The sequence below is a fragment of the Myxine glutinosa genome, chromosome 3 (assembly GCF_964187855.1).
Source record: "Myxine glutinosa chromosome 3, kmMyxGlut1.1, whole genome shotgun sequence".
In the NCBI taxonomy this organism is placed as follows: domain Eukaryota; kingdom Metazoa; phylum Chordata; class Myxini; order Myxiniformes; family Myxinidae; genus Myxine; species Myxine glutinosa.
In genome coordinates this window covers 216496111-216507997 of record NC_136263.1, presented here as the reverse complement: position 1 = coordinate 216507997, position 11887 = coordinate 216496111, and the positions used below count along the sequence as shown (strand labels likewise).

At 49.3% G+C, this 11887-nt stretch overlaps 1 protein-coding gene and 1 long non-coding RNA gene across 2 annotated transcripts in view; one reads left to right on the top strand and one right to left on the bottom strand.

Annotated features, from left to right (window-relative positions):
* LOC144891401 (uncharacterized) overlaps positions 1-11887 on the bottom strand; it is a 245166-nt gene that overhangs the window by 26814 nt on the left and 206465 nt on the right. The window lies entirely within an intron of this gene.
* The window catches only part of LOC137416123 (kinesin-like protein KIF11-B), a 175931-nt gene that overhangs the window by 65699 nt on the left and 98345 nt on the right, over positions 1-11887 (top strand). The window contains exons 5-6 of the mRNA XM_078774983.1: positions 511-669; positions 2667-2770. Of these exons, the coding sequence (XP_078631109.1) occupies positions 511-669; positions 2667-2770 (263 nt within the window). The remainder of the gene's footprint in view (positions 1-510; positions 670-2666; positions 2771-11887) is intronic.

Sequence of the window (11887 nt, the reverse complement as noted above, 5' to 3'; positions counted from 1 at the left end):
GCGACCTCACGGGGTCATTTTGACCTCAAATAAAATTCTGATTTCAGATTTGTCAATCGCTGAGGTATGTTAACACACAACCAAAACAGATTTGGCGAAATTCCAACGATTTTTGACGAAAATATAACATTTGTGTCTGCATTTCAGTAAAGTAAAGTGTATGCCTTGTCAGCATTTTAAAAATTGAAACGTGGCTCATTGTAAAGAACTCCATGTGGGGACTCGGTGTTGTTAACGATGACGTCATGGTGCCATAATTATGACGTCGTAATTCGACAGGGACAACACTTGTTCTGATCAGTTTGAAATTTATTGAGCATGATCTGTGCAACAATTATTTAGAGAATATAAATGTATGATGTCATCGCTCACGTGGTCTGCCAGCCATATTGGATTTAGAAAAAAGAAACATTCAAAAATAGAAGAGTTGGCTCACACCAAGTTGACTGCGCAGTGCGCGCAGGGTAAGTATTCTATGAATACCATGTATTTTGTTTGTTCTGGTTTCAGGTCCAAGAATTCGGGGCTGTCACAAACACGTTCATGACACAGCATTTTGCAGCTATTGGCAAAGCTGGGGACGTGAATGCGGCATTGCTGGCTGAGCAGGCCGAGGAGAACATCAGGATCAGGGAGCACATAGCCAATTTAAGAAAGCAACTGGAAGATGTAAGTATCACAAAAATGGTGAATAAAATATCCATTTCAAATTCATAACATGAAGTGTCTTTGCTATATGGTAGTTTGCATTGCCAACAAATTAGCACTTGTGTGAAGGTTATCAAGTATAGTGGACCCTGACATTCTCGGTTGGGGGAATGGGGGTTATCAAAGCGGGGTTGTATCGAAGCACGTCTCATGAAAGCGGGTTTGTCAAAGCACGTCCAATGAAAGCGGGCTTGTAGCAAAACACATCCAATGAAAGCAGGGTTGTATCAAAGCGGGACGGTGGAGGAAACCGGTCATCACTGCCAGCAGTTATAAAGTGGCAGTTCCACTTCCAATTGATATGTACAGTGCCTTCAGAAAGTATTCACACTTTATTTTGCTGTTAAAGCCTGAATTTAATGTTGATTAAATTGAGATTTTTTTTGCCACTGATCTACACATAATGATTGAGAATGTCAATGGATTTTATTTTTATTTTTATTTTGGGATTTTTTGCAAAATAATTAATGAAAATCTGAAATGTTTTGAGGCAATAAGTATTCAACACCTTTGCTATGACACTCCAAATTGAGCTCAGGTGCACACAATTTCCTTTGATCATCCTTGCAATGTCTCTACCACTTGATTGGAGTCCATCTGCGGCCAATTTGATCGATTGGACATGATTTAGAAAGAAACACACCTTTCTATACAAGGTCCCACAGTTGTCGGTCCATGTCAGATCATAAACCCTTATCAAGTCCAAGGAAACTGTCTTGAACTCTGAGAAAGAATTGTGATGAGGTATTGATCTGGGGAAGGGTATAAAACATTTCCAGTGATGAACATTCCGAAGACACAGTGAGCTCCATCATTAGGAAATGGAAAGAATGTGGAACTACCCAGACTCTTCCAAGAGCTGGCTGTCTGACCAAACTGCTAACTCAATTAACATGTTACATTAGTTATTTGTGCCTCTTGTTTCTGTCTTTTATGACATCCATAAAACAGTAAGTTTCTTGTTTGGAATGATTTAAAATTTTTTGACAGACACACAGACTGAAGCCATACCTTACTCTGTGTGCATGTGCGCTCGATATGAGACGCCATACAATTTGCCATGGTACTGCTTAAACTGCAGGTTTGTGTTCCGATTTGTGTTCGACAGTGTTCAAAATATATGATTCAATTGAACTTGAGTAGTTCCTCCGTTATCAACAGACAGAGGTCTGCAGAGGGTGAACCAATTGCTTAACCTCTCGCACATGGGGTAATGAAGCACGACTCGCATCAAATAATCAAATCTACACTTTGCCTTGCTCGTTCTGAGACCCATGAAATTACTCCATTTCACGTCACAATAAAATATCCGAGTTCTTTTCCAAGTTACTAGCCAAACCCGGCTCGACTCGGAATCGGCTCGGAAGCGCAACTCGCCGCGTTTGAGTTTGGGAACTCGGAAAAGGTACGGGTCGTCTCAAGCCCGAGCTTAAGCACAGCCAATGCTTTGCCCACATCAATCACAGCTACTTCAGACGAGCGTGGTTATGAATCTCAATTTCTGGCATTAATTACTGAATAAAATTCCATCTAACAATTCTTGCAGGACCAGTCAAAGTGAAATTTCATTTGAAGGTTTCTCCATTTTGTTGAAAATGCAATCACCAGCGAAAACAAGATGCCAGGCGTCACATCCTCTATGTGCGGCTTTGGAGAAACTTTTTTATGGTGAAAATCTTCAAACTATAGAGATTAGATTGCCGAAAATACTTTTGAAAAGCGTTTCAGAAAAACAAAACAAAAGCTCAGATGTGTTTATCTCAATGTATACATACTGTCACATTTGCATACTTCCTTTGTAGCTGAGCATGGACATCTTGAAATTAATTTAGTATTTAGGTTAGTGTATTCCAGGACTCTGATCCAACAGTGATATGTACATCCATGGTAAGGTCTTTGTCTGTTCACATTGTTGTGTTGAGCTTTGGCTTACCAAGTATCTTATCATTTTCTTTCAGCTAGCTAAGATGGCATCCCAAGGTGCACAGCAGCTGGACAGCATTCAGGCCTACACTATGCAGCAAGACAACCGTTTTCAGTCTCTGTGGGAGAATTCTCAAAGGTGTTTTTTTTTTCCTCCCCAATTTTATTATTACTAGTGGACACTCCTGCCCTACGGGCAGCAGTACCCCTCCAGGACTACCATTGGTGGGCAATGTGCTGCGGCACAGTCGTGGAAATAAATGTACTTTATAATTTTTGAAAGAAATTTTATTTATCACAACAGGATATACAGTGTGTGCTCCATAGCGTTAAGATAAAAGGAAGATGCTTTGTCATACCGGCTTCCACCAAAGGTGGCGCTATTTCTGCCAGGTCAATTTTGGGGTTTTGGTGACATCCACATTTGCTCCCTTGTTGTAAGATCTAATTTTTTTTTTTAATGGTCATTGTACATTTTTATAACAGTTATTAGAACAAAGTGTGTATTTATATATATATATATTGTTGCGGATTTGAGAATCCTGTAATTGTTGTAAATATCACCCTTTGTAAATGTTATGTAATTCTTGTAAATACCTCCGTTGTGTAAAGGTCAAAGGTCGTCCCCTTCGTTAATCCCTCGCATACACGTAGCCAATCTTAGAACCTCTAAATAGTTATTCCTTTATTCTATGTGAGTTTAAGGCTCTGTTGCCCATTAGTTGACACTCCATTGCACCGAATTCAAATAAGATAGAATCCCCTGAAATATCCCCATGGCCTCTGAAACCTGCCAGCAAGGCGGCGTTCGCCGCTGCTGCTTTGGGGTTGTGTTCTTCGCCGCAAGACTCCATTAGCCACGAGGTAATCTCGGAGAAAAGGGGAGAGGAGCCACCTTACGGGCGTAGCCCGCACCTCGTCATCAAGGGTGGAGCCCAGAATGACGAACCACAGGCTCGGTGGGTATGGCTTGGTAAGGCGTGGCATAAAACCTGCGGCGTGACGCCCCCACGAGAGATGCGGGAGATGCGTGGAGCAAGGAGAAGCGTGAAAAAGCACATGAGTGGGAGAGAGCACGAACCAAGCGTTCCATGGTGAGGTGCAAGCGAAAACTCTGCTTCCACCGAGTCCCTACTGCACGGAGCTCTGATGCGCTGCTGTGAACCAACCTGCCGGTGCGCGGTGTACAGCCAAATACTTGGAGCTGCCGGCTCCTCGCTTCCCGCCCGGAGTGGACCTGCTCGCTGTGCCCTGTGATTCCACCTGCTCATCCCTCCAGCCATTCCTGCCTTCAATTCCCCTTCGTGTGAGTCTGCCTGTCGTCTGTCCTTTTGTGTTGTCCGGGGTCATAAGTAAGTCTGTATAAGTAACAATTGCTCTGTGTGTCTGCTTTTTCCCCTGTGAATTACATTTCTTTTCTTCTCTTGCTGAGTTTTGTATAATAGTAATAAATATCTGTTCCTCCTTACCTTTCGCTTCTTCTTCACATTCGGTCGCTTTAGTGATTTCTCAATTGAACACCTGTGGCACGATTTTGGCCAACCCTCACGAATCGGGTTAATCTTTGTTAACGGCCCGAACCGCGGGTTGCTATAAACCGCTCGGCGACTGAAACATCTCAAAACCGTGGTTCGAGCAGAAGTTATTCCCTCGTTCCCGGCTGGCGGTGGTAATTAGGTAAGTAGCGAACCCCTAGGCCTACAGACCCTACCTACCTTCGGTCCGGGAAGGACGTGGTAACTTCAGGACTCATGTCGGTCAGTTACAGACAAGGGGACTAATCCCTCCTTGGTAAGGGGAAAAGGGGCCGACGTTTGAGATCCGTAACAACATATATATATATATATATATATATATATATATATATATATATATATATATATATATTGTTGCGGATATGGCATTTGGCCTCCATATCCGCTTGTAAATATTCCCCTATTTCCCCAATACTCCCCAACTATCCCCAATCCCCCATTCCCTAGTCCCATTGCCTGTAAATAACACTCTGTAGAACCGACCTTCCCCTTTTTCCCCCATTAAATGTCGTGCCCAGGTCCACCGCATCTCACGTAGACAACTTTCGGACATCTTGCTAGTTATTCTTAGTCTATGTCAGTTAAGGACTCGTTTCCATTAATTCTGACTCTTCGTTGCACCAGAATGTGATTGTATGGCACCAGTAGTGAGTTTAGGACCTCCCCATACCTCCTCCCATCTTCCCCATGAAACAACAACAACTACAACAACAACAACTACAACAACAGAAGAGATTGGGGGCGGCGCGGCGCGGGGAGTGTGCGTCCTCACACCGGCTTGGTTAGCCGCCATTGCCATGTGCGCCCACGGGGTTACCACGAAGGGGCTCGCTGTCAGCTCCTCGTCAAGGGCGGAGCCGGTAACCCCCCCGCACCCAATAAGGAGGGCGGACCGATTCCATCTGGCGCGGAGCTAACTCGCCGAGGGCGTGTCATTCCCCGCCGGATATACGCAGCCACTTACCGGACGTGACGTCAGATGCGCCCCCAGCCTGGAAAGACAAGTCGCGACCTCCGAGCGCTGAGCGACCTCCCCGCATCTTTGGGCCGGACCGGGTCGATTTTGCCCCTGAGCCAAGGTGCACCTTGAGCCATCGAATACCCGCCTTTCCTTGCCATCAATCCCCGTGTGAGTCAGTTTTGTCCTGTTTATCTGTCGTCTGTCGGGGCTAATATAAGACCGTGTTTAAGTGCCCACCTTACTATGCTGTACCTCTCATCCCTGTAATCTAAACGTTCCGAACTAATATAACCTCCTCCGGAGGTCTTGAGAACCGTACCCCTGGTGTCGTATCATTTTTAACCCAGCCGTTGTGTCCTTTCCATCATTGATTTAGCATAGCGCGACTTCGTCAACGTTCGAGTATAATCGGGTAACTAGTGCGGACACGGCGGCCATTCCGCTCGGCCCACCATAACATCAAAGTCGTGTCTGTAACAATTGGTGTCAGGAGTGGGATTCGGACCTGGGACTAAATTAATGTAGCCCAAATTTTGGAACACCAATTGTACCATTAGGGTAACAATTGGTGTCGAGGAGTGAGATTCGATCCGGAGCGCGTTTTACGCGCTCGAAATTATAACAGCGAAATTTGATTGTGTTTTACAAAATATAAAAACCCGAATTTTGAAAGTCGCGCTATGGCAGACCAAGTCGGCTGGGGTCCGGTAGAGGAGAGTGAGGCAGGGTCGATCCAGGACCAAATTGAGGGACATGAGGAGAGCGAAGCAGTGAGGGTAGCAGACGCACAAAATAGCATCGTTGCGCCCGACGTTGCGGGCGCGCAAAATGGCGCCTCGCTGGTCGCGGCGACCGCGCCCGCGACCGTGGCAGCGCCCCTGGTGGATCCGAACCTTTTTATGTTGCAAATGAGGGCCCTTATGGAACGAATGGGAGACCAAATTGTGGGAATGAGGGCTCAGGGTGAGCGATTAGAGGGCCAAATGGGGGTAATGAGGGACGAAGCGAGGGGTACCGGTGAGGGGTTAGACAATAATTTTAAGGGATTAGACAAGAAATTTGGGAAATTAGACAATAGATTAGGGGAAATACAGGAGGGGTTAACGGGGGTAGAAAACAGAATGGCCGCTCAAGAGAATCAAATGGAAGGGATGCAAAAGGGTTTAGAGGGGTTAGAAAACAGGATGGAAGGCAAATTGAGGGACATGAGGGACCAAGCGGAAAGGGAAGTTAAACAAATGGGGCAGCAGATAGAGGGGGTCAGAATGGGGGTAGAAACTAAACTGGATGCTCACCGGGAGGAAATGGAGCAGATGAGGGTGGCATCTGGGCAGGAGATGCAAGTGATGGGAGAGGAGATCAGAAGAGGTGTGAGTGAGGAGGTCGGAGGAGTGCGCGAGGAGGTGAGGCACTGTAAGGAGCGCATGGAGAAGGAGGTGAGAAAGGGGACTGTAAAATTGCAAGGGGGTATAGAGGAGTTGACGCTGGGAGTAGAACAACTGACAGTGGGACAAAAGGAGTTGGGGGAACAGGTAAAGAAGAACACAGCGGTAATAGAGGGGTTAAAATCGACGCAGAAGGAGATGAAAAAGGACGTAGGGGTAATTAAAAAAGAGTGTCAGACGGTACATGAGGACTTGACGAGAAAAATGAACAAGGTGGTAGAGGTGATGGAGGTTAAAGAGCGGGAGGTGCGGGAGCACATAGAAAAAAATAAAGTGGAGTTAGAGGAAGAACTTAAAGGGGCGCACGAGGAGATGAAGGAGGTGAAACAGAAATTAGAAGAAGTGGAAGAAGGGGTGAGCGAAATTAAGAAGCGACGGAGAGAGGATAGGAAAGAGATAAAAGAGGAGGTAAAATAATTGGTCCAAAGTCTGTGTTCGGATCGTGATGATGTGCTCATTAACCGGATGAGGGATTCGCAGGTGATGGAGGAGAAGCGAAGAGAAAGAGGACCCGGTGTAAGTGGTGACCAATATGGTCGTGCGTATGATGCGCCAGGTGATTTAATAAGCTTGGGGGTCGAGATAGACCCGGATGTTCGTGAGAGGCCAAGAGTGAGGTGTATGGCTGGTCCGGAGGGTATGGAACGAGAGGGGCGAGGTGTGGGTGAGCAAGGTTGTGGTGGTATGGAATGGGTAGCGGGTTGCGGAGGTGTGACCCATGCATCGACACCAACAGGGGTAGTTGTTGGAGGGACCGGGGAGGCACGAGAGCCCCTTGGGGGTAATGTACTGTGGGGGCCCGGCCGGTTCGGCCCCGCGCTGACCCCGCAAGGGGCGACGCACGGGGTCCGGCAGGCGGGCAACGACTCGCATACGAGGTGGTCCCACAAGGTCCCACTCGCGCCGTATGACGGCAAGAGTGATCTACGCGCGTACCTGGCGCAGTTCGAGTGTGTGTGTAAGGGCAACGGTTGGGGTGAGGACGAAGGTGGAGTACACCTGGTGGCCGCATTGCGCGGCGCGGCGGCGGAGGTGCTGACGGCATTACCAGCGGGTGCTCTCACCCTGCCAGCCCTCCGCGACGCCCTAATTAATCGATTCGGCATAGAACAGCAGAGCGAGCTTGTTAAAGCTCAGCTCGCGCTGCGAAAGCGCAAGCCCCAGGAAGCCATCGGGGAACTTGCCCACGACATTCGCCGCGCAGTGGGGATCGCACATGCTAGCATGGCAGCGGATTCCCGGGAAAGCCTGGCGCTGGACCATTTTATCCAGGCCCTCCCGGATATTGAGCTCCGGCAACAGCTCGCCATGTGGCGCCCGCAGACTCTGAGCCAGGCGGCTGACGCTGCGGCCCGTTGGGAAGCAGCGAGGCCCCTGGCCCGGGGGGGCGAGCGTCTCGCAATGGCGGTCCGCCAGGTGGGACCCCCGATGGAGGGCGGACCCCTTAGGGGGCCCGCCCCCGACGTGGGTACTGACCTGGCGGGCATGGTCCGGAGGCTGGTGGACCAGCGCCTGGCGGGACCTGGACCATGGCAGGCGGCCCCGGAGGTGGCCCGCGGTGGACCACGAGCGGGTAATCCAATTCGGACCTACAGGGGGGGAAATTTGGAATTCCGGAGGCAAGCACCTTATCAGGTGAGGTGCTATACCTGCAACCGTCTGGGTCACCTGGCGCGGCACTGTCGAGCCGCTCGCCGGGATGATCCCCGGCGGTTGAGGTCCTCAACTCCGCCCAGGGGGGAGCGGGTTAGCCGACCCCAGACACCCCCCCGCCAGACCCCGGGAAACTAGAAGGTGTCGGGCACGTCGGGCGGTGTTCGGCAGCGGAGGATGGAGGAGAGCCCTCATTGACGCGACAGGTCATTTATTGTGGCCAAATTGGAACCGGTAGCCTGACAATTAGATGCAAAATTGCCGGCGTGGGGGTAGACGCCGTAGTGGACACAGGAGCTAGCGCCACGATCATCAGCCCTGTTGTCCTTGATTCGAGCGCAGGTGGCTGGGATAAGATCCAGCGCCTGCAAAATTATAGTTTGCAGCTTGCTACCGGGGTAACGGCCCCGATCATAGGGCGTGGTTCTGTGACCCTCAAGTTAGGGTCGGTAAGGAGGGAGATAGATGTTTGGGTGGCGGAGGTGTGCGACCCATGTTTAATAGGGTTGGATTTGTTGACTGCCAGCGGTTTTTTATTTTTTATTTTTTGTTTTTTTTTGTATACAAGATCGAGGCTCGTGAAAGAGCGAACATTAATCACACAGAAAGACAAACCGACACATAAAACATATAACATAGGGAGCGGTAGACAAGATGGGGAGAGAGGGGGAAGGACACAAACACAACATTTGAGAGCAGGGACCGAGAGACATGGAGACATCGAGAGATCTGAGAGAGGGCGAGGGCTTTGGGGGGGGGGGGCGTGGGAAGGGGGCAGTGGGAGAGGTATAAAACATATGGACACTGCCAGGACTTCCAGGAAAGAAGTTGGAATTTCAAACAAGGTGGATCTGGGGTGAATTAGCGGGGGTAGAAAAGATCAAGGTTTTGGATGGGGGAAGATAAGAGATGGTGGTGAACAGCTGTTTTAAAGACCTGGAGGGAGGAGTGGGATTGAAGGGAGTGAGGGAGTTTGTTCCAGAGGCGGGAGAAAAGAGGAATGAAAGAGTGAAGGTGAGCGGAGAGCCGAGATTTCGGCAGTTTAACCATCAGAGGGTTGCTGGCAGATCTTGTGCGACCTGTAGGAATATTTGGGGGACAGAGCACAGAGAGAGCTGGGGGTGCAAGGCCGGAGAGGAGTCGGTAGAAGACAGAAAGACCACCTACCTGCCTGCGGTGAGTGAGTGAAAGGCCCTCAGAGATAGCTTCATCGCGGGAGATTCCAATAATTCTGAAAGCTTTGGTTTCAACAGCGTGAAGCCGAGCTAGGTGTGAGGCAGGAGCACCGGCCCATAGGGGAGAACAGTATTCCATTGAGCTGCGGATGAAAGCCTTGTATGTGGTGAGGAGCTCAGGTGTGCCGAGGAAGGACTTCGCACGACGGAGGATGCCCAGTCGGCGACTGGCTTTGGAGGCCAGCTTGGAAATGTGGTTTTCCCAAGAAAGATCATGGCAGATAGTGAGACCCAAAATCTTGAGCGACAGAACTTCTTGGAGAGGATTGTTGAGAAAGTAGATGGGAGGGTTGTCCAGTCGATCTTTTCGGAGAGACATAGTAAGAGTGTGAGATTTGTCAGGATTGAAAGACATGTTCCACTTGTTTGACCAGTCTGTGATTTTGTCCAGGTCTTCAGAGAGTGAGGAGGCAGCAGACTGCCGATCTGAGGGAAGAGGAATGGAGCGGCAGAGAGTGGAGTCATCAGCAAAGAGATAGAGAGGATTTTCGAGAGAGTCAGAGAGATCATTGATGAAGACCAGAAAAAGCACGGGGCCCAGAACACTGCCTTGGGGAACTCCAGCCTGGACAGGAAGAGGAGATGAGAGAAACCCATTCAGGGCCACACGACGACGACTAGAGAGGAAGTCCGCCAGCCATGCGTGGAGATTTCCATGGATACCAAAGGAGGAGAGTTTGGTGAGCAGAGCGGGGTGCCAGACCGTGTCGAAGGCACGTGATATGTCGAGGGAGACAGCTCTAATTTCCTGTTTGGCATTGAGGACCTCCATCCATTGTTGAGACAGCAGAAGCAGCATGTCCAGAGTAGAGTGACCTGGTCTGAAACCAAATTGATGATCAGAGATCAAGCCATTGGAGAAGAGGAAAGATTTCATATCAGAAGCAATGATGGATTCCATGACTTTGCTGATAATTGGGAGAAGGCTGATTGGTCTGTAGTTGCTAGGATCTGTTTTTGCACCTTTTTTGTGCAAAGCGGTGATGTTGGCTGATTTCCAAGCAGATGGCAGTTGACCTTGAGCAAAAGAGAGGGTGAAGAGAACAGAGAGAGGGTGAGATAGAGCAGCAGAGCAGGATTTTAGGACCCGTGGGCTGATGACGTCGGGTCCAGTTGCAGAATCAGAGTCGAGGGTTGACAGAAACTTTTCCACCTTGTCAGGAGGAAAGGACACGGAGTCCAGGAGCAGCAGGGTACGACTGGGTATGGTGGGTACAGAGAGGGATGGGTTTGGGACACAAGATTTAGAGGCAAACACAGAGTTGAGGCATTCAGCTTTTTCACGTGCGGAGTCAGCTGTGTAGCCGTTTGAGGTAAGGGAGGGGATGGAGGGGGAACAAACACCAGAAACGGATTTGACCAGACGCCACCAGGATTTGGAAGAGGGAGACAGATAAGAGTTCGGTCTTGAGAACGGAGAGATATTGTTTCCTGGCTCTCCTGAGGGTGGACACACACTTGTTTCGGGCTTTGTGAAAGGAAATGAGATTTCCTTCCGTTGGATTTGCTTTCCAGGAGACGAAGGCAAGTTGTTTCTGGGCAACAGCCTCACCACAAGATTCCGTGTACCATGGACGGGAGGAAGGGTATGACAACTGAAGACGAGATGGGATAAATCTGTGCATGAGAGAGAGCAATTTACTTTGGAAGAATTCCCAGGATGAGTTGATGTCAGAGGTGGTAGAGATGGGAGACCAGTCCAGATGATTGATGGCTGCTTGAAGACCATGCCAGTTGGCCTGAGTGAAATGCCAGACTCGTCGACGCTGAGCAGGCTCCCTGAGGATGGTCAGAGAGATGTCCACTTTAACAAGGACATGATCAGATGATCCGATCGGAGCAGAAGAAGAGCAGCAGACATTTTCAGGGAAGTTAGTCATAACCAAGTCCAGAAGAGAAGATGTTCCGTTGACTGAGATCCGGGTCGGGAAATTGACAGGTTGTGTCAGTCCCAGTGAGTCGCAGAAGTCCTTTGCTGAGGAGCCATGGCTGGTGAGAGAGGTACCCACACCCAGCCAACTGGCATGATGACAGTTGAAATCACCACATATGAGGAAGAGAGAGTTGGGATGAGTAGATAGAAGTTGGTCCATATCATCAGACAGCGAGATGTAGATGGAGTCATCACTGTTTGGTGGACGGTACAACACACATATGAACAAGAGGTGGGAGCGAAGGGGAAGCCGTAGCCAGAGGTATTCCTGGGGGTGAGGTGGAGAGAGTGCAGTGCAGGGCGAGTGAGGAAGAGAGTTTTTGATAAAGATAGCAACCCCGCCTCCAGGACGAGGCTCAGGTCTATCATACCGGAGGAGGGAGTAGCCCGGGAGAGATACTATGGAATCAGAGACATCATAAAGGAGGAAAGTTTCTGTTAAGCAGATCACGTCTGGTTTGACAGAAGCAACCTGTATGGAGAGATCAGTTAAG